At 44.2% G+C, this 27,097-nt stretch overlaps 2 protein-coding genes across 4 annotated transcripts in view; one reads left to right on the forward strand and one right to left on the reverse strand.

Annotated features, from left to right (window-relative positions):
- Positions 1 to 11,693, forward strand: cno (canoe). Of its 2 annotated transcripts, XM_065485946.1 has the most exons (14): positions 1 to 350; positions 425 to 577; positions 1,441 to 1,995; positions 2,146 to 2,266; positions 3,555 to 3,698; positions 6,405 to 6,915; positions 7,182 to 7,527; positions 7,592 to 8,490; positions 8,741 to 8,859; positions 8,914 to 8,991; positions 9,044 to 9,137; positions 9,307 to 10,543; positions 10,608 to 10,711; positions 11,204 to 11,693. In XM_065485946.1, the coding sequence occupies exons 1-14, from the start codon at positions 258 to 260 to the stop codon at positions 11,394 to 11,396; spliced, it is 4,647 nt and encodes a 1,548-aa protein (XP_065342018.1). In that variant the 5' UTR covers positions 1 to 257; the 3' UTR covers positions 11,397 to 11,693. The 2 variants fall into 2 exon arrangements, with proteins under 2 accessions (XP_065342018.1, XP_065342020.1); XM_065485948.1 differs by lacking the exons at positions 1 to 350; positions 425 to 577; positions 1,441 to 1,995; positions 2,146 to 2,266 and adding an exon at positions 3,400 to 3,477.
- Positions 11,677 to 27,097, reverse strand: part of Cad99C (cadherin-99C) — a 21,882-nt gene continuing 6,461 nt past the window's right edge. Inside the window, exons 2-17 of one of the 2 annotated variants that reach the window (XM_065485949.1) lie at positions 22,591 to 22,650; positions 21,627 to 21,695; positions 20,163 to 20,341; positions 19,985 to 20,107; positions 19,674 to 19,925; positions 16,808 to 17,371; positions 16,611 to 16,748; positions 16,229 to 16,543; positions 15,670 to 16,077; positions 15,261 to 15,605; positions 14,760 to 15,200; positions 14,424 to 14,691; positions 14,214 to 14,362; positions 13,313 to 14,160; positions 12,773 to 12,869; positions 11,677 to 12,442 (exon numbers count right to left, since the gene is read on the reverse strand). In XM_065485949.1, the coding sequence (XP_065342021.1) occupies positions 12,152 to 12,442; positions 12,773 to 12,869; positions 13,313 to 14,160; positions 14,214 to 14,362; positions 14,424 to 14,691; positions 14,760 to 15,200; positions 15,261 to 15,605; positions 15,670 to 16,077; positions 16,229 to 16,543; positions 16,611 to 16,748; positions 16,808 to 17,371; positions 19,674 to 19,925; positions 19,985 to 20,107; positions 20,163 to 20,341; positions 21,627 to 21,695; positions 22,591 to 22,642 (4,539 nt within the window). In that variant the 5' untranslated portion in view covers positions 22,643 to 22,650 and the 3' untranslated portion in view covers positions 11,677 to 12,151. Of the gene's footprint in view, positions 12,443 to 12,772; positions 12,870 to 13,312; positions 14,161 to 14,213; positions 14,363 to 14,423; positions 14,692 to 14,759; positions 15,201 to 15,260; positions 15,606 to 15,669; positions 16,078 to 16,228; positions 16,544 to 16,610; positions 16,749 to 16,807; positions 17,372 to 19,334; positions 19,469 to 19,673; positions 19,926 to 19,984; positions 20,108 to 20,162; positions 20,342 to 21,626; positions 21,696 to 22,590; positions 22,651 to 27,097 lie in introns of those variants that run through there. The other variant, XM_065485950.1, reaches the window with a different exon arrangement.

A 27,097-nucleotide genomic window follows, 5' to 3' on the forward strand; every position in this document is an offset into this window, starting at 1 on the left:
GCTACCTCTGGCTACCTCGTTCTCGTTACCTCCGTGATTTCCTGTCTCATGCGAACAAGTGTTTTCTCCTGTCTTTCTTCTATTAAGTTGGTCAACTTGACGCCGTAGCCGTAGTTTCATGGGCGACAGTTGATTCGACGCGGTGTTGTTGTTATGGCACTGTTTAGCAGCTAAAATTGACATTAAATGCCGTGTACGCGCATCTCTAGTTTTTTCCTGTGATCTAGAGACTTAAGGACTCGCCACGGGACAGGAAAATGACGTCCCCGGAGCAAGAGTCTTTGGCTCAGGTGATCCAGCAATGGAACAGCAACCGCCTCGACCTGTTCGCCCTTTCTCAACCTAATGAGGTACGTAACACGCCCTGTTTCTCCACCACATTCCTCGACTTCTTGTATCAACTTGCCGCTCACTCTGTTTGCAGAATTTAGAGTTCCACGGCGTGATGCGGTTCTACTTCCAGGATGCCGGCCAGAAGGTGGCCACCAAGTGCATACGCGTGTCCTCCACGGCCACCACACAGGCCGTCATAGAAACGCTCATCGAAAAATTCCGTCCTGACATGAGAATGCTTGAGGTTGGTTGCAAATTAAGCTCAAAATCGACTTGCACCCTAGTTTTAACAAATTTTAGGTACTTATTCCCATAGAAATCAGTAATAACTGAAACGCTGCTATTTTCGCATTCGTTTTCCTTGTTCATTAAATTGCTCAAAATATTTCAAATTCCCATTTTATCACCAATTTTTTCAATGTTTGGCTGTTAAATATTATTTCTTTAACGCACAGTAAGGGTAACTTTCGTTTCAAAGGGTTTCGAGCTTTGGCAAGTGTAATTCTATCTGGTGAAGACTTACAAAATCTGCTAGTCATACTATGATTGGCTGGGTGATTCATAAATCCCGCTTCTCTAGACGTGAGCTCATTCTCTAAATTGCAACTCAATTGAGATAGTTATGTGTGTGACTGAAAATGTGCTTTGACATAATCCTTGACTTAAATAATAAAATTGTTGGTCACATGGTTCCATAATGTCATGGTAAAATAATTTTAAGAGCTTAAAATGTGAAATAATTGCATGAGTGTTTTATGGGCTAACAATGAGGAAAAATAACTAGAACTATCTAATGGTGGGCATCAAAAGTGAAAAATTCGCTTTTTTATAAAGAGAACATTCGTGTGTAATTTAAACCAGTAACACAAAAAAAATAAATATTAAAAGATAAAACAACATAATAGCATAAATAGGCAAATAGTGAAGCTAGAAAAAAATTGCAGAATCAATAAATAACACGATTAATCTCTTGACGCACGGAATCGCTTAAAACAAACACTTTAATCTCCTAACCCACAAAAGGTACTGGTAAAACACAGAAAAGAGGCAACTGCACTAATACTACACTGGAAAATCTTAACTTGACTATTTGCGTGGTCGTTACAGGTACCTGAATTTGCCCTCTACGAAATCCATGAAAACGGTGTTGAAAAGCGCCTGGATGCTGAACAACGGCCACTCATGGTGCAGCTAAATTGGCATAAAGATGACCTCGAAGGTCGCTTTCTCCTTCGCAGACGCAACGAAGTTTCTGTTCAGCCAAGTTTTGAGGAAAGTTCCTTCAAGAGAAAACCGTCTGGGAAGAAAAGCAAGAAGCGTGACCAGGTCCAACAAAACAAGGACCAGAATGCCAACGTTGCTGAAAAATTGTACACCGAATTGCCTGAAACGAGCTTCACCCGGTCAATATCAAATCCAGAAGCGGTAATGCGGAGACGGCGGCAGCAGAAACTGGAGCGAAAACTGCAGCAATTCCGTAGCAAAGATGGTGGACCTGACACTGGAGGCACACTGAAAATTTATGGAGAGTCCCTTTGCAAGGACGTGCCTTATAAGACTTTGCTTTTGTCTGTCAATGACAATGCTCAGATTGTTGTGAAGCAGATGCTTGAAAAATATGGCCTAATTCACGAGGATCCTAATAACTATTGCCTAACTCAGGTGAGTGATACTCTTTCCTGTTATGCAATCAATTTAACCAATCCGTTGTGTTAAGTACTAAAATTTTGTAGTTTGAAAAAAGCAGGCGAAGATAGAAACCTGTCCAGATTTTTTTAATCTGTTCTAAAAATTATTTGTATTTTGCTTCAGGTGTTTAAGAAGAATGAAGATGTAAAAGAAAACAACAACCACCCTCCGAACAATATGGAATATATTTTGGAAGATGATGACTGCCCTCTGGCGATTTTAATGAACTGCCCTCCAAGTAAAGGTGAGGTTTATTCAATCATTTTAAACTAAAGTTCCTTACGTCAACGATTTACAACATAAAAATTGTTCTCTATTATTACTCTTTAGTTGACAAGTTGTTAAATCATTGCATTGATTTAGACCTTATTAAATTTATCTCGAAAATACAAATTCAGCAGCTAGATACAGAACACTGGGAATAACATGACCACCCCAGACATTAGAATCCAGTAATTGAACAGTATCTATAGTTTACTAAATTATTAGTTCATAGAGAGTGTGCGGGAAGTAGCAACCAGTATGGCATCGCAATATGAATATATCTCTTTTTAGAGTTTGGTAACTACCAGTTTATGCAAACTCCTGAAGCCAAAAACCAAATTGTTGTTTATTCTCATCCAAATCGCAAATTGTCATACATTTAAATTAAGACGAGCAAAAGGCTGCAAAGCTAGCGGTAAACTTAAAAGTTATTTCAACGCGCGCCTATTGAAAATCTCGAAACTCATTATTTTTCAAAACCGTCAGTGGCTGTTACCTTCCACGAACTTGACTGGTCCTTAATGCCAGCAAGCATCAAATATCTTTGGTTTGCTGCTATTCTAGTTCATGAAAGCCGCAGCAACTATCAACCAAGGTAAAGTTTCTGAGCCCATCCCTTTCTTAACGACAGGAAACCATTAGCATTAACAATTCATGCGATGCGCTTTTCAGAAAGGGCGAACTATTTCCAGAATAATGAACTAGTAATGCCAATATGCCGAATCAGTAGGCTGTAAATAATTGCTATCAGCTAGATAAAAAAGTGAGCATGGCGTGCCTTCGCTTCCCTCTTTCTCTTACGGCCATTTGTTCTAATCCATCCCAAACTCGAAGGCTTGTAAAAATCGGTGCCGGTGAAAATGCGCAATTCGCATTCAGCTCGCGTCGTGTGCGAGCGGCTCAGAATAATCCGCCTAATGGTTTACGACGCCCTCGGGGGGGCGCCGATTGATCAGGCGGGATGCACCCTCTGGCCGGCCGCCCACTCGCCACCCTCCCAGCCACCCAACACCCAACGCATGAATTAATCAGAGATAATGGAGTCGTAATGGGACGGCGAATAATGCAAGAAGACAAGCTCGGCGGTGCGCGCATCGCGGCAGCGGGGCGCATGCCCGCCAATGACCTGGCGTTGGCTCAGCCGGCCAGGCAGCCAGTTCAATATCAACATGCTTGACTGGGGGATCAGGCGTAGGCATCCCGGCCCGCCACTGGGCCCGCTCAAGACGTACCTAACTAATTTTGCCCGTTGGATGTGTGTGTTGCAGGTTCGATCATGTTCCACATCCGACGACGGCCGGCCGACATGCAGACGCGGAAGCGCAAGAAGAAACTGCAGCAGACGGCCAGCAGCCACGCAAAAGAACAGCAGCCGGACGAATCGGCGCCCTTCCTGCTGGAGCTCAGACACGGTGGGTGTTTTTTGACATTTTGATCCCTTAAAGCGAACTGGGACGCAGTGCGACGGTTGTTATTTTGGAGAGCGTCTTCAGACGTGACACAAACCAACATTTCCAGGTCAAGTGGAGGAGTGACATGTTGCACGTCACTCGGAAAAATATCGATTTTGCCTCAAATTTTCATGAAGAGTCCCTGAATTTTTTATGGCATTTCCCCGAGCCGCTGAAGTGGGTTGTTATCTTGCTTTTTTCGAGCCTCGTTACGCGAACGACCCTCGAGTGTTTCGCTTTAATTGGCTTTTCCATTTTTCATTGTTCTCCCCCGGTTTGATGTGGCTTGCGGCTGCTAGGCGTGCATTTTGTAGTTCTATGCTGGCCGCAGAGTGCAAATTGGACAAAGGTTTTCTTTTGAAATGTCAAGTACATGCTGCTGAAGTGTGCCGTGCAGATAAACGGCCTTTTGGCATTTGTTTTGTTCCTTTCAGCTCGCACTTGCCACAACACTCCTGGTTAGTTGATGAATGCTCTCTACTCGAGGAAGATTTTCTCGTTTCCCACTTGCAAATTGCAACATAGCAGCAAACACGCGAGAAGCGTTCGTTTTGTTTGGGTTTTATCTTCTTTTAGCTCGCAAAATTCCTAACTAGCGTGTTTTCTTGATATTATATCAATCTACTCGCGCTGAGGAAGGATGGCCATAAATCATCTGGCAAGATGGTATCAGAAAATTCAGATCGATTAGCATATTCGTGCCATTAAGATGATATCTACAGACTGCCAAGTTAAAGATTTGACTTCAGTCGTTTTGTCTTATATGCGTGATAATATTCTCTTAGCGTAACATAATATATCAATGAAGATCAAGGTCAATGAATTCAACCAAAATATCTCTCAACACGTTACTAAAGAAATTTTTATTTTTGAGAAGTAACTTAAATAACCTATTTACAAGATTTCTGCATGTTTACCTCCTATTGTGTTCCCCTTGCTTCACGCTCATTGGAACGGCGCATTTCGTCATATATGATAATAAAAAGTCTGATGTTATCCAGCCCTCGCTTATATTGATGTGTTTGAAAGGCTCTCCTGAGACTTGCGACACTTGCTTACCATTCCCCTTCTTCCACACTTTATCTGTATCATGCGATTCTCGGACCAAGGGAAAGAAAAAAAGTAACTTTTTTAGGTGATCATGTCAGTTAGCTTATATTGAATGAAATCCTTTAAAAACTTATCACCTTGAAAAACAATTGATTTGTAGGTTTTTGTTCTTAGCTAACATTTAATAGAGGAATGATTTTTAACTTCTTTTCCGCTGAGAAATTTGCCAGCAATGCCAACCGTAGGAACGAGTTTTCTATTGTCTGCGACAAAAACAGCTTCGATAAAAGTATAATTAAGAGGCTTACTGGGGAACGTCTGGTCTCGTTATAGAGCGACCCAATTTTTATCTGCCCTGTACACTTCAATCAAGCCTCTTGCCGTTCAGGTAGATGGAAAACACTCCATCAAGCAGGGAAAAGTGTTATTTTCCGTCGCAGTCTGCTTTTTACGAGCGCTCGCTGCCAATTGCTTTTGGCTCTTTCAACGAGCCGAGCACTCAGGCAAATCGATCGCAGGAAGAAATGGGTTCATTCCGTCTTGATTTCATAGATTCATTATCGCAACACTCAGTTCATGCCGCTGAAATGGAGCCTTGTACCGAATACCTGATATGCGCCGCCCCTATCAGCTTTCCTGCGCTTTATGTCTGCTTTTACGGGCGAATTTAACTCGTAAAAAGCACCTGACTGACTGCCTGCCTGACTGACTTTTCACTTTGTGCGACGCGCGCGAGCAAACACTGGCAGCCAACGAGTCGACTCCCCGGGGGTTGACGACGATGATTCTCACGCCGCCCGAACTTCCTTTTTGCGCCCTTATCTCTGCTCTGTTTGTCTTTCCACCCAGCCAGCCAGCCTCAAATAACGTCGCCGAAGAAAAGCATTGCACACACGGCGAAAAAAACCGTCAAGGCTTTCGCGGCGCGCTTTATGAAAGACGCGGTCGGTGCCTTCAAGCAGCTCGCGAAACTTTATGCGGTTATTGAATTTGCCTGCGCTGCCGCAAGAAGTGCGTAGTCGAGAAGTTGTTAAAAGTTAATTGTGCCCCGGCTTCTTTGTCTTGGTGAAACTTCGAGCGCAGAGAAAATAAGCGAGAGCAGCTCTTTTTGTGGCCTTCGTGCAAACATCTACTACCCACTTCTGGCCTATAACATATACACAGTCGGTGCGAACAGAACTCTGCGAATTTGCTGCATGCTTGTTAAAAATTCAAAAGTGACATACTCTCTTGGGGATCAAACGACTGTTAGCAGCCAAACACCTATCAGACATGCAGACATTATAAATGGGCAAAGCGTGTTTTGCACAACCCGCAAAGTCATTAAAAATGCAGCTAAATGGCAAGCTCGTTTATAATATCAAAAGCCTGGTACTACTTTTAATTTAAAATTTATCCCATAAAATCCTAAAAGCAACATCCAGACATGCCTGTAAGCGAGACGTAAGCTTGTTTTTTTCTCTTCCGCCCAAATAACTTTATATAAAAGCATGTTACACTATAGCCTTTCAAAAAAATTAATTCGATAAAATTCCAAAATGGCTCGTGATTGAGTAAAAATAATATTTTTCTTGAGTCAATATTTCAACCAAGCTAACGCTTTACTTTGTATTTCAGTTTCAGATAGCGCATTTAACCAGCGTCACACTCTGATGTACGAAGTGACTGAGGCCGGTTCGGAGCAGGGTTTGGGTTTGCAAGTGTTTGGGGCGGACGTGCAACCCCGGCACTGCGTGTTCGCCTCCAGCGGTGGCCTGGTCACAGTTACCCCGTGCAGCCGAGAGGCAGAAACATATGTAAACGAGCAACGAATTTGGGAAACAACGATTCTCCAGCACGGCTGCACCGTCCGCATCGGACGGCACCACTTATTCCGCTATGTCGACCCAACGGCCGCTCCATTGCGCCGCGATTCTCCAGACAAAACGTTTGAGACAACTTTTGACGTGGCTGGGCATGTGGAGACCACAGAGGCGGCAACTACTAAAGGTGACGCCATCCTCCCGGCAGTCCTGGAGTTCAGGGAGGAAGTTAAAGACACGCTTTTGGAGGCGCTCATTGGCTCACTTGACACATCATCAGTGCACTTCAAGTTGGCACCAACTTATGCCCTTTACTTGGTCACCAGGTATGTAAGAAAGAAGAAAATTGAAACATAGCGGTGTTAGTAAATTAAACTGCCTTTAAAATCCTCCAATTTATCACGGTTTAAATAAAAATTTTTGCTTTTGGATTTTGGCTAATAATATGATGCGTTAAATATAATGATATTTTGCATTGGATAGTGATTATTTTTGTGCCTCTCGCATTAAAAATTCATGCGTTCACTTAAAGTTTTACAGGAAACCAGTATTCACTATCTTAAATCACAAATAATGATCTGTTTCAATTCAGATATCGGGCCTCTACGCACTACCGTCCAGATTTAACACCTACTGAGAGAGCTCAGAGACTAAGCATACTTTTGGAGCAAGTTGCTATGTTAATTCAACAAGTCGTGACAGATAGACCAAGTGAGGCTGAATCTCTCACCTTCTGGATGGCCAATGCCAGCGAGCTGCTGCACTTTTTAAAAGCTGACCGACACATTTCCGCTTTCACACTTGACGCCCAAGACATTTTGGCAGAGACAGTTCACGGCGCATTTAGCAACATGGTGGCCATTGTTGAGACCGAACTAGGAGCGAGCATGCCTTCTTTCTGGCTTGACAGCGATGACAACGAAAATGCCGCCGCAGCTGTAAGTATTGCCAAATCTCTGCTAAAAATAATCGATTATTTAAATTAATAATGGATTTATCCAGATTATTGTCACACTTATGAGTGCGATGGCTCTGATGCGCCGCTGCAGGGTAAACGCCGCTCTTACCATTCAGCTGTTCTCTCAGCTCTTCCACGTGCTGAACATGTGGATTTTCAACACTTTGGTTTGCGGCCCAGACAACCGCTTCTGCTGCCGCAGGTGGGGCAATCGAATCCAGCACCGCCTGCGCCATGTTGAGCTGTGGGCCGAGAAGCAGGGCCTGGAGTTGGCCGCCGACTGCCACCTTTCGAGGGTGCTGCAAGCCGCCTACCTGCTGCAGGCGCCCAAATACACAGCCGATCAGCTCGCCACCCTTAGCTCCACCTGCTTTAAACTCAACTCGCTGCAACTGGCGGCTCTGCTGAAGCGCTACTGGCGCGCCCAGAATGAACCAGAGGTGCCCCAAGAGTTGGTTGAAAACGTCGTGCGAGTTGCTGAGAGCGTCGCCGATGAGCTTATTAGGGCTGATGGGCGAGAGGTGCGCCTGGAGGAGCAGCCAGAACTGCAGCTGCCGTTCCTTCTGCCAGAGGACGGCTACAGCTGCGACATCGTGAAGGGCATGCCAGTCGGCTTGATTGATCTCCTGAGCGCCCTGCAACAGGCCAACCTGTGTCGTTTCACGATTCAGCCCCCATCGCAGGGAGTCTGGACCGTTTACATGGAGAAGCAACCTGGCAGGCACTGCCCACAACCAGAAAGAGCTGTAGTTCAGCTCAACAAGGCAGCCAGCGGACTTGGACTGAGCATAGTTGCTGCTAAAGGAGCAGGTCTGGACAGGCTGGGCATATATGTGAAAACGGTGGTCCCAGGAGGGGCAGCTGACGCTGATGGCCGCCTCAAGGCTGGAGACCAACTGCTGAAAGTTGACGGACACTCCCTGGTCGGCATAACCCAGGAGAGGTATGTGTTGTAAACAAACCTGATAAAATAACTGCGATATTATGATCTGGTGCCTTGGTGAGCCAACACCAGTGATAAGCCCAGCTTGTTTTTCCATAAAAAAAATTCACTGAATAGGGATTCATTATTCCATAGGAAACATATTTTTTTAATCTAAGATCTGTAGATCTTTTTCGTGACAAATACCAATATAGCTGTTAGCTCTCATCAGGATGCATAATTTTATGCTAATGAGGTTTTTTCAATTCAGGGCGGCTGAGTTTTTGGTTAAAACTGGTCCAGTTGTTACCTTAGAAATTGCCAAGCAAGGTGCTATTTGCCATGGATTGGCCACACTCTTAAGTCAACCTTCACCGGACTTGGGCAGAAGTAAGTAGTAGCATGTCCATTGCGATATTTCTTTATAAATAAAATGTGCGCTAGGCCCAAGTCAGCAATCCGAGTCCAATGAACCGAGGCGTCCACCAATGCAGAGCTCGAAGTCAGTTCCATCTTTAAACAGTAAGAGAGTATTTTAAATCTTAGCATAAAATACATATCTTGATTTGCGCAGGTGATAAGCCTGGACCGCCAGTGGCCACTCAAAAAGCAATACCGACATCAGTGAGTTTCTCCCATGATGCTATAGCGACAAACCATCGATCTAAGTAAGATAATTAATTCTTTTGTCCAGGATTATTTCCATTCAGTATTTTTTCACATCAATATTGAATGAGGCATATCCCATAATTATTAAGAACATCTATTATAGTATTTAAATCTGCATTCAATTGATAATCTTATTTCCTGATTACGTGCTAATTCAATCTTAAATAGTTCTAGCAACAGTATTTTGGATAGTCTGAGACAAAATTGGCAGCGGGAGGATCCTCGCGCGCCAGAGATGCCGTATCGATCAGAACCACCCTACCGGCCAGAGATGCAGCAGCGACCAGAAATGTCGCGGCCGCCGCATGAAATGTCAAGATCTCAAGAAATGATGCGGCAACACGAAATGTCGAGGTCGCAGGAGATGATGCGGCATCACGACATGGGACGGCCGTCTGACCTGATGAGATCCCAGGACATGTCAAAATCGTCTGACATGATCAGAGCGCAAGAGATGTACCGGTCTGCCGACCTGATGAGGGCTCACGAAATGGCCCGCTCAGCTGAAGTGTCCCGTCTGACAGACATGTCAAGGTCGCAGGAGATGCCGCGTCCGATGGACCTGATCAGGTCTCAGGAGAACATGCGCCTCGCTGAACTGAGCCGCTCACAGGAAATGTCTAGAGCCATGGAGCGGTCGCATGAGATGTCTCGGTCGCTTGACAGACCGCAAGAACCGCAGAGGCCACCCTTGGAGCGATCCCAGGAGATGAATAGGTCAATGGAAAGGTCCCATGAGATTAACAGGTCGATGGAACGGCCACAAGAGATGAACAGGCCGATGGAACGGCCACAAGAGATGAACAGGCCGATGGAACGGCCCCAAGAGATGAACAGGCCGATGGAACGGCCCCAAGAAATGAACAGGCCGATGGACAGGTCCCATGAGATGAACAGGCTGATGGACAGGTCCCACGAGATGAACAGGTCGATGGACAGGTCATACGAGAATTCCAGACCGGTGGAGAGGCCCCAGGACGTGCCGCGGATGCCTGAGATGATGCGTCCAGGCGACATCATGCGAGCTCAGTCTGAGATAATCAGAGGCCCTGACCATCCTACCGGTCCGCCTCCTGCCGAGTCCATGCCCAGGTCTGTCACGTTTGTTGATGAGCCAAAGAGCCGCAGACACGATGAAGTGCCGCGACGCGCCGTGTCCTTTTCCATGGACCAGCCAGAGCCGCCAAGGAAGGAATCGCCCTCTACGCCCACATTGCCGCCGCCTCTTCCGTCCTCGTCGCCCCCGAGGGAGGTGGCAATTCCTCCGCCCCCGGAGAGGAACTCATCCTACGCTGTGATGGCACAGCAAGGCCACTTGCCAGCTGACTACAAAGAGGAGTCTCCTCACAGGTCCTCCTACTACGACACGGACTCAAGTGATTTGTACCAGAACGAAGATCCAAGTGTAAGGAGACATTCTTTGATTAAAATTAAACTCCCCTGGATTTATTTGTGAATATTTTATTTAGAGTTTCATCAATGAGGCTGAAATGCTTTTGATGCATCCATCTAGCGCCGACATTTCTGCAGCAGGCAACACGCCAGGCGTCATTGGTGCACAGGAAGTTTACAAGTATGTCTATTCTTTATACTTTCCACCACTTTTGACAGTTCTGTCTTTAAATGTTGTTAGAAAAATGAATTTGTAATGAAAATGTTCACTGGATTAAAGTTAAATTATGGATGTTATGTTTATTGATGGTTTTGGGCTCAATAATCTGTAGCCAGTTTTACTGGTTTTCATATTCCTACGTGGATTTTAACATTACTATGAAGAAAATCTTTATAACTATGCCAAATGTTTATGAATCTCGCTCTCTGCTCATTCTTTAAAAGAACAGATTTCCAAACTGACTTTGAGTTGTTTCTAGCACCATCTGAAACAAGACTATTTGAATGAAGCACAAACAATTTCAACTGTTGGTTTTTAATGCATTGATGTCATCTATATCGTTTTAGTTGATTAGCGCCAACTCAATCAGATAAAATTTCCAACCCTATAGCATTAATGCTTTATTGTCCTAAATCTTCAGGTTCATTCATTTACAACTTTCTCTTTTTGCAGTGATCCGCGCATCCAGCGTCTGGCAGCGCAGCAACAGCAGAAGCAGATGGCTAGTCGGCCCGTCCCGGAAAAGTTGTCGTTTAAGGAGAAAATGAAGATGTTCGCCATGGAGAGTGGCGAGTACGCGCCGTTCAAAAACAGGGTTAGCAACTCCCGGGCTCAGCGAGACATCGAAGGCCCCCAGGTGCCGTGACATTCCAATTAGTTTGATAGACAGTTTGAATCTATTTTGATAAAACTATTATACATTATGTAACCAACGATGAAGTATTCCATGGTGATCGAGCATATCAAAAGTTTGAGACTTTTAAGAGAGAGAGAGAGAGAGAGAATGGAGATATTTTGTAAAGTACGTATAGTATTGGGCAGGTATTGGGAGCAACTTATGTCGAGAATTTGGAACCAGGCAACACCAATCACTCGGTTGAGATATATATCTACATATACTTAACAAATAAATAAACAATCTGCAGTTTATTTAGCAATAATACTCGATGGCCTTTTATTCGATGATTAATACATTTTTTACACAGTTGTTACATAATTGCATTTCACGATTCAATGCATACATTCAGTTCATTTCTCGATAATGTTCCTTAAGTAAAATATAAACACATTTTGATGCTCACGATTGGCACTGGCAGATGGACAACAACAGGCACTTTTCACAATTTTAAAACAATTCTAAAAAGAAGGTGCTCGGAAAGCATAAGTTTGCGTTGCATTTTAGAGATCAAAATAATTTAGTTGTGCGATAGAACAAAATCAATTTTGATCAGTTTAAACCCTAAGGATATTTTTAAAAGCAGTTTTCTAACGTCCCCAAGTGCCTGTCGTCTGAGATAACAACGTCACACACGCATTCAGCTTGCGGTATCAAACTAAAACTGCAGCAGTCGTCCACATCTACTCTTGTTAGGTAAAACGTAATAATTGAGCGTCAGTCTTTCACAGTTCAGTGGTGGTCTCCGCCAGGTGGCGCGAGAACGAACTCTGGTAGTTTTTGTTGTCGCGAAACGTGACGTTATCGTTGTTGGTTGCGTACACCATATTGGCACCAAGCTCGGACGCCCTGGCCGTGGTTGCCGCCTCCGAGCTGGTTGGGCTGTGCTGTCCCGTGCTCTTGGTTATGTAGCTCACGTTGTCCAGCGAAAACGCGTGGTTCTTTTGAGCGTCAAAGTCCAACTGCAGGTCGTTAAAGCTGTCAGAGTCGTCGATTGGCACGCTCATTTGTAAAACCTGTGAAAAAAAATCAGTTCATTTAGAGGAATTAAATTTTAAACTAAAAAATATTCCCATGATGGTAGATGTTATTGTAATTGAATAGGAGCCAAATATTTAAATTACTAGATCTAGACTCTTTTTCTCAACTTGGATAATTGCAAGATGTGACTAGACCTAAATAAATACATCATGAATTAAATGATGACATCTAATAAAAATAGAATAATTAAGATGTCCTCGACTACTTAAAGAAGAAGGAGAAGGCCATTGGTGCGTTATAGGGTGAAAACTACCCCTGTAAACTTGATATTTTTCACAACATATAAAATCCTTGAGAACTCTTACCTGAGTTTCGTACTCTTTTAGACTTGGCTCGACATAGACTGGATCAAATCTGGGAACAACGTACATACGCTGCATCCTTTCTTTGTACGTTTTATACCTGCAATCAGGAACGATCGTCGTAAATATCAAGTGTGTCTCCTTACTAAATTTGATGACACTATCTGATCAACTTGGCGAGTTTCGTTTAAGACTTTCAAAAAGTAACAAAACGTTAGAAAAGCACTGATAAAACACAGTTGAGTTTTTTTTGTGGGATAGAAAGGTAAATTTAAGAAAAAAGAAAGTGGTGAACTTTCTTTTTTTCTAAAAAGCATATTTAGAACATTTATTAACAAATTTCAATGTTTGCTAAAATGTTTACACTATATTTTTTGTTTTCCATATTTAAATTTTGTTTAACTTTAATATTAGGGGGAACTTTGCTTGATAAATTAATTTTTGAATGAAATCAGACATTTTTAATTATAAAAGTTACATAACTTTTTAAAACTGCCATTTTTAATCCCAACCAAAAAATCAAAACTGGCAAAAAATTCTCACCTGTGCCAGGAGACGCACAAGTAGGCGATGCCGACCACGCTGAGCACGAGGACGATGCACGCGATGGCAACCATGGCGTAGGGGAAGATGTCCCAGGAGGCCGGTGCAACAGCGGCCACCACCTTGGGCCTGGGCTGCTCGAGCGGCTCGCGCACCTCGGAGGCCGTGGCCTGCAAGGCGGACGAGACGGCCAGCTTGAGCGACGCGGTGGCGTTGCGTCCAAGCACGTGGCGCTGCACGCGCGACGAGTTGCGCGGCAGCAGGGCTCCGGTTTCAGGGTCCTGCACGTAGAACCACACGTCTGTAGCCGCGTCGTCGACGCTCAGGCTGCCGTTGGCCTGCAGGTACGAGTGTGCCGTGACGCGTTCGACGCCCACGGCCAGCCCGGTGTGCGTCTCGATGGCGTTCACGAGGCTCGACTCGGCCGTCTTGACGCGTTCGGGCCGCGCGTCGGCCAGCACCAGCACCATGCGGTGCGGCGGCTCCAGGATGTCCACGACCACGGTGGCCCTGGCCGTGTTGGACTCGTTCTTGGACTCAGGGTTGTCGCGGACCTCCACATCGAACCTGAGCGGCCCCCGCAGGTTGGCCATGGAACCGTTGGTGCGCAACAGGCCCGAGCTGGGGTCGAGGAAGAACGAGGCGCCGGCTGACTGACCTTTAGGGATGCTGTAGCGCAGCTCCCCGAATGGGCCACTGTCCTTGTCTTTGGCCGACACCTGCAGGATCGGCGTGAAGACCTCGGCCTCGCGGGACACAGCTCCCATGTAGAGGGAGCGCGGCGCTGGCTGAGTTGGGTAGATGAAGGTCGGCACGTTGTCGTTCACATCCTGGACCTTGACTTTGATCTGCGAAAGAAGGCATCACGATCTGATCATGGGGGACTAATTAAATATATTACGGTGGTCGATGACTTCTGAGGATTGAGCAGTCCGCTAGCTGTCTCCAGGACAACTTTGAACTTTAACTCTTTACTCTCCTCGTAGTCCAGGCTTGAGTTCAGTGTGACCAAGCACGTTTTATTAGGCGTGATTTGGGCAACGAACATATCTGCAAAGTTAATAAATAAAAAATTAAAATTTGGACAAACATTTTCTTCATTAATAATCACTTGGTAATTGTGTCGTTTCCACTCGGCACCGCAATGGTGCATTAGGATGCGTCATGGAGTTGATGATTGTTAGCTCCTTGATCATATCTCCCAGCGGAGCATTTTCCGCAACCTCCACCGTGTAGGTGTCGTCAGGAAAGCCAAGGCTGCCATCAGCTGTGGCTGATTTTTCGTGATGGACACGGACAAACAGGGCGATACTCGAGGACAACGAAGGCTGTCCACCATCTCTGGCCTCTAAATCTAGCTCGTATTCTGTGTCAGTCTCCTGAAAATTAAATCGATAATTAGTTTTAAAATGCGCCTATGATATTTATAGTGTTTATATTTTCTTACTTTTGTCAGGTCATCCCTGACGGTAATCTGTCCGCTGGTTGCGTCCACGGAGAAGTATTTGGTAGCCTTGCCGCGTCCGATCAAGGTGTATCGCACTTCGTTATTGGGCGCTGTTCCGTCGCTGTCGATGGCCGTCACTTTGGCGACCGAATAACCGATCGACACCTCAGCTTCGACGGACACAGGGCTGGGAGGCAGCACCGTGAAGACTGGAGCGTTGTCGTTTCGGTCTTCCACTTTGATGTTGACTCTGGTTTCAGCTCCTGGCCCGGTGTTGGGGTTCTCCAAAGTGCCGACCACGAGCTGGTGCTCGGCTGCAGACTCGTAGTCGAGGCCTCGCGTCGTCCTGATGACTCCGGTCTGTGGGTCGATCATGAACAGGTCGCTTGGTCCCTGGCGGATGGTGTAAGTTATCTGCTGATTAGAATCCAAGTCCTCGGCCTACAAAAAAGAGATATAAAGTTGGTGCTCAAAATAGGCGCCGATCACGAGTATTTTTACCTTTACTTGGATGACCATGAACTCAGGCATATTTTCTGGGACGATGGCTTCGTACATGGTCTGCTCAAAAATGGGCAGTTCGTCATTCGTGTCCTCAACTTGCACGGTTACAGATGCTGTAGCCAGCCTTGGCTCTTGGCCACCATCTGTCGCAGTGACTACAAAAATGTGCGTGCGTTGTTTCTCGTAGTCCAGAGAGGTTTTGGTTCGGATTTCGCCGCTCATTGCGTCAATGCTGAAGGATACGTCTGGTGGCACCGAATAGTAAACGACAGCATTTGGACCTTCGTCAGCATCCACCGCTTTGACTTTGCCGACAGTGATCCCCGCCTCGCCTTCTTTGACCTATATTAAAATAATCATTTTTTTACTAATTTGTGATAAAAATAACATAAACACCCGTTTTTACCTTAAACTCATAAGGCAAGTCCACAAACTCTGGATTTTTATCGTTCAAGTCGGAAACCGTGATGTCCACGTTGGCTGTGGACATCAACCCTCCTGAGTCCTCCGCCTTGACCGTCAGCAGGTACCTGGTCAGGTCTTCCCTGTCCAGTCGCCTGATCACTGAGATGACGCCGGTTTGAGAATTGATGGTGAACTGACGCAGCTCGTTGCCCGAAACAATGCTATAGCTGACAGGGTCATCTTCAGGGTCGTTGGCTGTGACGGTGAGGACGGTGGCGTTCAGGGCAGCGCCTTCGCTCACCTCAGCCTTGTACACGGCTTGAGAGAAACGGGGTGCGTGTGTGTTGGGGCCGGGGATCACAGTCACTTCGACTATGCCCTGGCTCGAGCGACCGCCCTTGTCTGTAGCCTAGAATTTTTTAATTTGCATTACTGGATTTTCCCTAAAGAGTACAAATCTGTCCAAATAATGGATGAGTATAAATATTGCAAAATAAAATGAAATAATTTATCTGGCATAAAAACTGCTTTCTCTGAATTGAATTTTAAATTTAATTTACCTGAACTGTGATGCTGTACTGCTCTCCTGCAGTGAGTCTGCCAAAGGACTCGATGACTCCAAGGGCAGGGTCGATTCTAAACTTGCGTCCACCGTTGTTGGACACGTGATAGATCGAGTAAGTGATTTCGGCGTTTTCGCCCTCGTCCTTGTCAGTGGCGTTGACTTTGATGATACGCCTCGACGCGTCTCCGGCCTCAACCGTCACTGGCGGCAGATTCGGCAGACGAGGCGAGTTGTCGTTGACGTCCTTCAGGGTCACCATCAGGGAAAGTGGGGCAGACGCAGCAGTTCCGCCTTTTTCCCTCGCGACAACCTTTATCAGCAGGCCATTCACGCGTCAGAAAACAGCGAGATATGATAAATTGCACGGCGGCACTTACCTGGAAACGGAAACGCCCTGGACTAGGTGGGTCCCTGTCGAGGCCCTCTTCGTTAACGACCAGCCGCCCGTCTGGCTCCACCCTGAAAAACGTTGTGGTCAGCTCGTAGGTGTAGGAGGGCTTCGGATCACCAGGTCCCTAAAAAGTAAAATTATATTATATACCAATTAATTAAAAAAAAGTATAGCAAAATTTACCAAATCAGGATCGTGGACAGTGAGAACGATCATCTTGCTGGTGAGGTCCAGCACCGGCGTGCCAACGGGTGCGTTTTCAGCTACAACCCCTTCTAGGGCGGATGCCTTGATCACAGGAGGGTTGCTGTCGATGGGGTTGACCGTGATGATCAGCTTGGCCGTGGCGCTGCGTTTGATTTCCGAGTCCTCCTCGGCCTTGATCATCAGGTCGAACTTCTTAGCCACCGACGTGTCCACGGGTCTAGTTTGCTTGACGGCGCCGGTGCGTGGATCGATGTCAAAGTACTGCCGGAAGTTGGGCGGCGTGCCCTTCACGAAGGAATACTGCACGGCGCGCCCGAGCGAATCCATGTCGACCGCGTGGATTCGCTCAGGGCGAACGGATAGCACGCCCGACAGCACGCCGCTTGACACGCTGGCGAAGTACTCAGGGTGGACGCACGCGCCGTCCATCAGGGTGCAGCCGCGGTACACGAAGCTCGGGTCTTGGTCATCTTCGTCCTGAATCTGCACAGTCATTATCGTTGTCGTAGAAAGTCGTTCGGAAGCATTTCGGGCTCGGTCCTGCGAAAAAGAATTTGACCCGTGAATGAATTTATTTACTTTTATTCTATTGTTAAAATAATAAGAAGCCGCAGTCTTAGCTTTAGCTCTCCGTGAAACAGGTTGATTTTAGATTGTTTATTAATGTTTAACATTGTTTGACATGAAATAAGGTGCTACAATGTTGCCAAGACTTGTCGAAATAAGGAAATGTAGCAGACAAATTTTAAGCTAAATGAGGATAAAACCGTTATTTCAATTTAATTCTGCCTGCAAAAGAAAATGTTGAAAATTTTTAACCGCCGTTGTTCAAGTTAACTTAAACTTAAAGTAAACACATTCTGTTTTTTCCTGAAATTAGCTGTGGCAATTTACGACTGTTTGATTGTGGCCTGCAATTCTGAGAAAGTGAAAAACGCAATAATTCTTATCGCGCTATCGTGTATTCAGTCAACATAGTGATCCCAGAAAAATATCAAGTTTTAAAGTTTGTTCTGGATTTGAACTTGACTGCATATTAAAACGTAGTTGTAATTTGAACCAATGCCAAGCACGCGCCTCGGATTTTCTATTCCAGAAGTGTAGTGACAGCAATTAGCAGAGGTGTCTGCGGTGTCGACTAAGTGAAAAGATAGTTTGCAATGTTCATTAATTTGGCGTGAATAATTCACACCATGTTATCAGTCACGGTTTGTTTTTCACGCATGCTACTCACTATCTTCACTCACACAGCAATGTGTACATCCCGCCAGCTCTAATTTTCCGCTAAATACCAGCTAAACGGCTGTCTTGATGCAAACGCTGACGATACGAGAATATTCCTCACTTAAGCGCTTTTGTCTATTGCAGCCTGGTCAGTTGTGATTTGATCAATCTGATGATTTCTACACTATAAACTCATCTAGAAAAGCTAACCACAGAAATCTCCCAAGCGTAAAAACACGAAAAGCACAGTATTCGATTGTTTCGCGCACCGCATTCTTCCAGTCAGGCTCAAGGCTAGTTATGAAATTGCAAGGTTAGCCGAATCTTATCAAATTCGCAGCAAACACAACGTATATTTTCTGCGAGTTGATTTGGGAAAATACTCGGACGCAGCAATAGTAGGTTGTTCAACCCTGGCCCGGCCCTAAAAAGACTCTCCCTTTTGATGTGCAGCTCGTGACATAAATTTTAAGCTTCTGCGTTTACTATCTTCTCCACTAGTTCATTATTTATTCTGTTTTACACTCGGATTTTACCATATATATTCAAATATTTCATTACATTTAAAAATATATTTTATGGCAACACCCTTACGAACATAATCTGGATGAGTAGCTCAATTTTTTTTTAAATATATGAACCTGTTAATTGATGTTAACTTTATGGATGTGTGCTGATTTGGGGCAGAGTTGCCCTGTCAGCCCATAATAAACTTAAATTTTGAAACTAAATATTCCGATTTTACTCGTTCGTGCGGAAGGTTATGGGATTTTGCTTTCACCGATTAGGAATAAAAAAGATTTAAAATTAAAAAATAAAATCACAAGATGGAAGTGGAAATTTCCAATTTATTTGCTTGTACGGTCAGGACTAGAATTTAAAAAATTGTGCAAGCATAACAATCACAGAATCAATTGGAATTTGGAACACTGGTTTGTATCTACTTGCACAATTTTTAAATTTCACGTCCTGACTATACATACAAACAAATGGGAAATTTCCACTTCAATCTAGGGAATTTTTCCAATTTTAAAATCTTTTTCATTATGAACCTTTTTTAAAATTATTCGCTAAAATACAAATAATAAAGCTGACAGTGGAATCAAACAACTCACTATGAAATAATCTTACTGGCCTGCCCGTCCAAAAAGTTTCCGCAACAGCTCTCCGTTTTTTTCTGACGATTGGTGATAAAATATATTTCAATTTCTTTATAAAAATATTATTGAAAACTTTTAAAACGGGATGGATAAAACATGGACGACTAAAAGTGTCTCACAGTGGTGGTGGTCCTGGGTGGAATTCGTTGGATTACGATGTGGTTGGCCGCGGCGGCCGCCAGGAAGGCCGCAAGCACTGCCGCCGAGAAAATCATGCGTACGCCCACGCCTTTTGGCCAACTGCCAGCGACCACTAACGACCATTCCAAGGGTCCGCGTGCCCTTCCATCACCTCAGCGTGTTAGCATAACGGCCTTGTCTGACTTATCTACTAATTGTTTTTCACTCTATGCGGAAAAGAGCGTCGCTTGGACCATTTAAACGAATGCGGAAAATTGACTCTTCGTGCTCCAAATGCAATTCTTTCAAGTGTGTAACAAAATTGCGGCTGTACTCACAGTAGCCTTTATCGTGACCAAGTATTTCGTGGTGCGTTCGTAGTTGAGGCTCTGGTTGACCACGACGTTGCCCATGCGCGGCACCGGAATTTTGAAGTAGCCGAACCCGTCGGCGACCCGGCCGCTGGTCTCCCGGGCGATGGTGGTCACCTCTGGTCCACCTGGCACCACCGAGTACTCGATCATGCCGTTCACCCCGGAATCGCCGTCTGTGGCTTTAACTGTGAAAATCTCCTTTTCAAGAGGCACCAGCTGCGAACGAAAAACAGAAAATCAATGTCAGCCGCGACACTTGGTATGACGAAACTCACCTCACTGACTGTGACCTGGTAGGGCGTGTAGAGAAACTGGGGTGCATTGTCGTTGATGTCGGACACCCGGATGATGATTGGGATGTTTTTCTTCTTTTGGGTTTGCAAATCGATACAAACCAGCTGTCGAAAAAGCCTCATGTTAATTACAACAGGAGAATAATTCTAGGGTGCTTACCTGAAAAATCAAGTGAGTGGCGTTTATCGACTCGCGGTCAATGGGTCTCGTCAGTTTGACCCTTTTGCCATCTAGATCGAAGTATCGCAAGTTGGGTGGGTGAATGGCATCAAGCGCAATTTGAGTTCCGAGGTCCCCGACGACCGGAAGTTCAGCGGGCGATAGAGATTGATCGATTCCTGCAAAAATTAAGTGGACCGGCCGTATTAAATAAGAGTTTTAAAAACACGTGCTCAAAATTTCATCCCATATCTTTTGAAGGAATTCTGCTCTTTGCATCATGAAATATTTTGAAGAGAAAATAAAAAATCCGTTCATTCACTAAATTATTCAATTTTTTGCTCTTCATTTAAATATAGACTTTTCATTACTAAAAAGTCTATTCATGGGCTTTCGAAGCAATAATTATTATAGCAAACAACTCGCTGCACCACCTGATTAAAATGTAGCAGCAAAATAACCTCTCCTCTAACCACTCGCATTATTAAAAGCAAAAATGCATAGGCCATTTAATTTCCTTTTTAATTATCTTCCATTTGAAATGAGATCAAAAAAGTTTACTATTCATTCATTGTTTACAAGATCAAATTGTTTTCGACATAACACAATTTCCTCTGCTCCAAAGGTCAAACAACGTGAAAGCAAATGGGAACTAAACGAAACTGCTGATTAATTGACTTTGGCAATTATAGAAGTGGCGAAGCGGCGGCTCGTGAAATGGTTTGTTTTGAGCACACTATTCACAATTCACATAATTTGCCATTTCCTCGTGCTGCGCGTCTGTCTGGTTGGCGCGTCACAATAATAACAAAACAGCTCGCTCGCTTTAATTGCTTACAAACGACAAAATTGTGCGCCGGCAGCGCTTTCATCGGTGGCCCACCTGCAGCATACTTTGAGCAATTAATAAACATGCCCCGACCGGCCGTATCTGCGTAACGTGTGTTCTCATTAGAAAGGCAAAAAGCGGGTCACTGCACCGAGGCGCGCGCAATGAATAAAAAGCGCCGCGTGTGTGTTGTGTCTCCATTGAGCCCGCGCCGAGCAATCAACAATAATACGAATTGTGTTCGAAGCCGAACACTCTCATCACTGGGCCTCCAGTGCAATTATTATTAAAGTTCACGCCGGTATCGCGGTGGGAAAATCGGAGCGAAATTAAACGGCGTCTTTCTCACAGAATTAAATTAATCTCCCCCGCGACGGCAACAGAAATGAGAGGAACTGCTGTAAAATTGACCATTTCTCGACACGCAGGAAGCATTAAAAGATGGGAATAAGGGGACTATATAATCTCATCTCTTACGTACTTTCAGGGTTATCCAGGGCACGTAAGAAAAAAACTCAATTAAGGCTGTGGTTGAATTAGAGTAATTTCAACTCAAGAGAGTAATGAACTAATTTAAACCGACAATTTCATTATCTTTACAACCGAGATGAATTAATTTAATATATTTTACTTACCATCTCCTCGGCTTTCTTCAACGTCCAAGATAATGCTCGTGTGGCCACTTTCGACCTCGCACAGTCCGCCTGTTGACAAAAGTAGTTGCCACGCAAACTTAACAACTCTGTTCTTGTTTCAGTAATTTGCATTGTGGTGGTCGTGGTAGACCTCGACTTACGTGTGACAATTAATTTGTCACTTTGGTGTCCACGCACCAGGTGTGATTCATTAAATTAAAGAAATAAGGGGCGAGATACTTTCTTAAGACTGGAGACAAAGGTAAAAATGATTGGAGAATTTTTTTATCTCAGGGTCTGAATGGGAGTGAAAATTGATTGACAAGTGATAACCAAAGGGGTCCTTCTATGGCAATTAACGAATCATGCCTAATTAGCTTTCTCTGTTTAAAATACTCATTGTTATACATATATATGCTAATGATGATAATTTTAAATTCATTACTTTTCATCCAATGTAATTACCTTTCTATGAAAATTTGAAAAAAAAAATAAAACTGTTGAATTGATATTAAAATTCCAATTTAACCGCAAGGGATTTTTGTATTAGGTTAGAAATGTAATTTTTTAGATGTTGAAAAGGAAAAATTTAATATTTTCAACATTTTCCAATTCTATTGTTAGTCTCTCTAGTTTTCAATTAATTTTTCGATTACGTTTCAATTTCCTGGCAGTTAAATCGTGGAAGATATTAAACTCCACCTTGAGATTTAATTTTCCTATTCAACACATTTTTAAAAATAAATAAAACTGTTATTTGTGACCATCATCCCTTTCAAATAAGTTGATCTTATTGAGTGAAAGGTGGAAAGCTAATTGTAAAACCAGTCGATCACGCAAACTGGAACAAATGGCGACTGATTGGAAATGCCATTCAATTAGCCAATACGCCGCAGCTTGGAGTGTGTCCAATGTTCTCAAGAGCGTGGACTAGCGGAGTCGAAAGCATATATATATAACTTACTTGTGTGGGCCGCGAGGGCCAAGAGCATCAGCGTCCAAGTCCTCCACCACATGCTGCTCTCTGAAACAAAGATTTCGATTTTGAAAATCAATCAGAGCGATAGGCAATCGTCGCGGGACGAGGGTATTAGCCGATTTGCGCCCTGCGGAGTGGAAAATTGAGTTGCTGAGTAATTCGAGAGAGTCTGTCACAGGAAAATTACGGGCTAAGATTTCGTTTGGCCGCGGGGGACTCATTAGCAGCGCAAATCGCATCGGCGCGCAGACGAAATTTCAGGCGCGCGTGCTGGGCGTGAAATTCGTAATATCTCATTCTAATGTTAGCCAGGTATCGAGGTGTGACCCAGGAAGAGTTTAGGCGGCCAGCACCCAAGTAGTACACAGCCACACAAAAGGCCTCCTCCGAATTGCTCGCGCGCCGAATGGCACAAATTCCGAAATAAATTGAAATGCCGTTCGCCTCGCGGCCATTTGACTCCGCTCCAATCGCGGGAGAAGCGAATTTTTATAAGCAAAATCATGCTAATACCGCCCGAGGTCCACTTGGCACGTCTTGCAGGCCTCTTCTGCGGAATTGTACTCGGAATGGGCAACTTTTCGTGCACGCCACCGTCGACGACGCGGCCTCAAGGTGTGCAGTCCGATTTTAAATTAATGAGAGCGGTTCGATTCGGTGTCTCTGACGTGCCAAGCGATTGTTTGTTTGATGATTTACTGATGCGCATTGTTCACTTTTTAATATGGTAATTGTGACTGTCGAATTTCTACTAGACTTCAGTGACTGAGTACAAATGAGCGGTTCATCGCGCTTTGCATGCTAAATAGAGCTCGTGTTTTTCTTATTTCCAGAGAAATTTTGTTGTTCGCCGAAAGTGTGATGGATGTTTCTTTAATACCCAATAAAATTTAACCACAGAGCAATAATTTTTAACGATTCTTTATTATTTCAGCAATTTAAATGGTCTAATGTAGCTATAAAAAATAATATGAAGTCATCAATTCTGCACAGAAGTACGTTAATATGAAAAACGACCGACCCTCGCTAGACACCGAGCTGACAGGGCATAATAAATTTTGAACTACTTGCTAACACACCCTTTTTCCGACTGAAGCAAGCGCTTTTCGCTCATTAACAATCCCGGCCGTGGTGTGTCACCTGTGCGTCTGCCTGCGCGTACGTTGGCCGGTCGTGTTTCTCTTTCAGTGATCTTAAAAATAAAAATGAAATTTACACCGTGGAAACTGGTTCCGTGAGAGAGCGTCAGACTCATCTGATGAGCGCGTTTCAAGAACTGCGCCCAACGTGTCTGCTGCTCTTGAAACACTTTATATCAATTTATTTCAATCCGTCTTAGGAGTGAAATAATCAGCGTCTCAGTAAGAATTTTATGTTTAAGATGCAGCGTTCGATGCACGTCACATTTTGAAATTTTTAATAAATGACTGTGATTTTTATCACGTTTGTATATGAGCATGAGCCAGGTGTGAGCAGATTTCGGCTTTGATATGTAGTGGCCGGCAGGGACTGCCAAGTTAAACGGCAAATTCCGAATATGCTCGATCTGCACTTGACGCAGCAATAAAGAAACACGATTATGCTGAGTCTAGAATTTTACAAAATATAATGGTCGGAAATTCCCTTCTATAGAAACAATTTCTCTCTGTTGGCGAAAATAGCAATAACAAATCGTAGCTGTTTGTCGAGGGCAAATCGAAAGAGTCATGGAAACACTCTAACTTCCATGAAATTTTATGCACAAGAGCCGGAGGACAAGAATAAAAGCGTATTCTGCGAGAGGTGCTGACTCCCGCGGGGTTTGAGCCCAACGCAGAGACCGTGGCACAATTCCGCGAAATGGAAAGCTCGGGAGATTCTGCCCCAATCAGCACGTTGAGCATCTTTTTGTGCATTTCATCCTCCTCAACATGTTAATGACGCCGCGGCTAAGCTCATTTTCGCTCAATTAGCCAACGCGCGTGCTAAAACCGACATCTTCCCGCCAAAGCGCAGAGCTCAATTTTCAACCGACAATTAGTCGGCAATTTTAGCACCATAAAATAAGCTTTTATCGGTGTTTAAACTAATCTCTGTCTTGGGTTGCACAAATCTAACGTTTTGCGATTGTTACAGCCGGAGCTCAATTCGTGCAGCTCCACGGTGGATCTTGGAAGACCTTGGAAAAACAAATTCTGCTGGGATAATTATTTTGTTGTACTGTCTGTGCTTAATTAACGATTATATGGCCACAGCATAACCATACTATGTTTGCGTGGGATCTTCCAGCTAAATTTTTACTCTTGAAATACGCGTTTCTCTGTTTAACCCCGGCATGTTAATCATACTTTACTTATTTACCCTGAGGCGAGGTTTTCGACGAAAGCTATGCGATTAAGTGTAACCTCAGCATTTTTTCGTTACATCAGGTGCCCTATATAAAATACATCGAGTTGCTGTCTTTTGTTACTTTTTACGAAACATTCTTTTCATTCAAGTTATCAAAACAAACTGTGTGAAATTAGCACTATACGCGATGTAATTTATTTGCAAAACAACGTTGTGAACCTGGGCGTTTAAATTAGAAAAAAACCTGCTCAGCGGTGTATGAAAATACTGCTTTTTAAATTTAGCAATCAGAGAGTATACTATGCTATTCTGAAAGGCTCATTAGCCGCTGTAAAAATAAGTAATTGAATTGTACGCTCGATAGAGTGGCACAATCAGTCCACTTTCAGTGTAGCATATCTCGCGTGCTGCGCGGCAGTAATAAACCCATTGGCACGTTTGCATCTCGCCCGAGTCGTTTTTCGCACAGGAGCAATTGTCCCGTGCCGCGCGAGAGCAAGTGCCTGACTTCCTGATGCAAGCGCCGAAATCGATTGAGCTGGCTACTCTTGTGTCGATTGCTCCATATCAATGTGCCGCGCGCGCGGCGAGAAAGTGAAAGGGTTCGCCGGAGAGAGATACGAACGCACTCGCGCGACCATGTAAATGCAGCGCATTAGCTTTTTTTATCGGGCCGCCGTAATCACTCTCGGCGGTGTTTTCGCACGAACTCGCTCTCCGCGCGCGGCTCGTTCCCATGTCCTCGAGCTGCTCTCTGCGCTTTACTCTGCTCTTTGCTAGCCGAGCACCAGGGGAAATTCGGAGACTGCGACGCGCGGTTTATTCGGCGCTAATGCCGCAGTCGTCACGTCCGACAGGCAACCCGAGACCTTTGCTCTGCTCGCCCCGAATCGACGACAGACCGCAAACCAACTTCTGCGCTTACGGCTCGAATTCATCTGTTGACTTGCCGAGACCCGGGAAAGCGGAAAACGATACTGTTTTCCGTGGGATTAGCTTCACCATTGAAGCTCTCATACTCATAACTGTCAAAGTTTTGCGGTGCGTCTCCTTGGTTTTGAATTAAAAAATAGTTCACACGATTGGTAACCCACGCCTATCAATAATGTAACAAAATCAAAGAACGTTGGAAAGAGTTAAATTAGATGCCAATATGTTACGTGCTTAATAATTAACTTTTTTTTAAAAAAAATGTGAGTTTTTGCAACGATAGCAATAGGAGGCAAAAACGTTTTTGATAAGAAGCGAAACTTCTCTTATCTAGTGGACATGCAATAACGCTCCTAAAATCAGAAATGCTCGTCGCTTGCAACACAAACTCTATTTATAGTGTAGTGTGATTTCATCCCTCTCCCTGCTTTTATCCCTTCTGGAGCCACGCATTTCTGAAGCGTGTTTAATAAATTTTTCTGGATATTATTTTTTACCCGGGAATATCTCTCTTAAATGGAACTGCTATTTTCTATAATAGTAAAAACCACGTGTTTCAAAAAACGTCATGACTTGCAAGAAATGTTCAAACCACAATTGGAGGCCCAGTTCCTAACATGACGACAAAAATGTGTTATCTTTTTGTGAAGTTGTCAGTGCTGACAAGTTTGGGGAAATGGAAAGTAGATCATAAAAGCTTATCGATATAGCACGTCATCTGACCCTTTCATTTAGGGTGAGAGGTGAATGAATGAGGTGACATCGTGTGGAATACACACAGAGGGTTGATCAATTTATTTCAGCAACTTATAGCACCACCCTTTTGCACGCATTTGTAAATTTAAATAGTCCGTTCTAATAACCGTTGATTTGTCCGGTTAGGGGTAATAAATCCGGGATGTATAAGGTACCTTTGTATTTTCCGCCATTTGAGCTATAGATCGAGAAACTTGCTGAGACTGAGAGTGGCACTTGCGAAGGTAAATTATAAAACGGTGCGTTAGTACGCGAATGCGAGGTTGCAAAATGTGCTTCGTGAACGTTATAAACTCTCCATTGTGCAAAACCGCAGCTAGTTGATGAGTGGAACCATTGTACCGGAAAACTAGTTCAATAAAATGGATAAAAAGCATGGAATATTATATGAAACCTGCTTCTGTTAAAATGCAAAAAGCAATTATCCAAAACATCCGCCCATTGAAAGCAATATATAAGAAAAACTAGGTCTTATATT

This window comes from Cloeon dipterum, chromosome 3, assembly GCF_949628265.1.
Source record: "Cloeon dipterum chromosome 3, ieCloDipt1.1, whole genome shotgun sequence".
Lineage (NCBI taxonomy): Eukaryota > Metazoa > Arthropoda > Insecta > Ephemeroptera > Baetidae > Cloeon > Cloeon dipterum.

Coding starts and splice junctions, on each gene's coding strand:
- cno (XM_065485946.1), top strand. CDS start 258: ATGACGTCCCCGGAGCAAGAGTCTTTGGCTCAGGTGATCCAGCAATGG. Junction 2,267..3,554: donor GAACTGCCCTCCAAGTAAAG/GTGAGGTTTATT, acceptor TGTGTGTTGCAG/GTTCGATCATGTTCCACATC. Junction 10,712..11,203: donor GGTGCACAGGAAGTTTACAA/GTATGTCTATTC, acceptor CTCTTTTTGCAG/TGATCCGCGCATCCAGCGTC.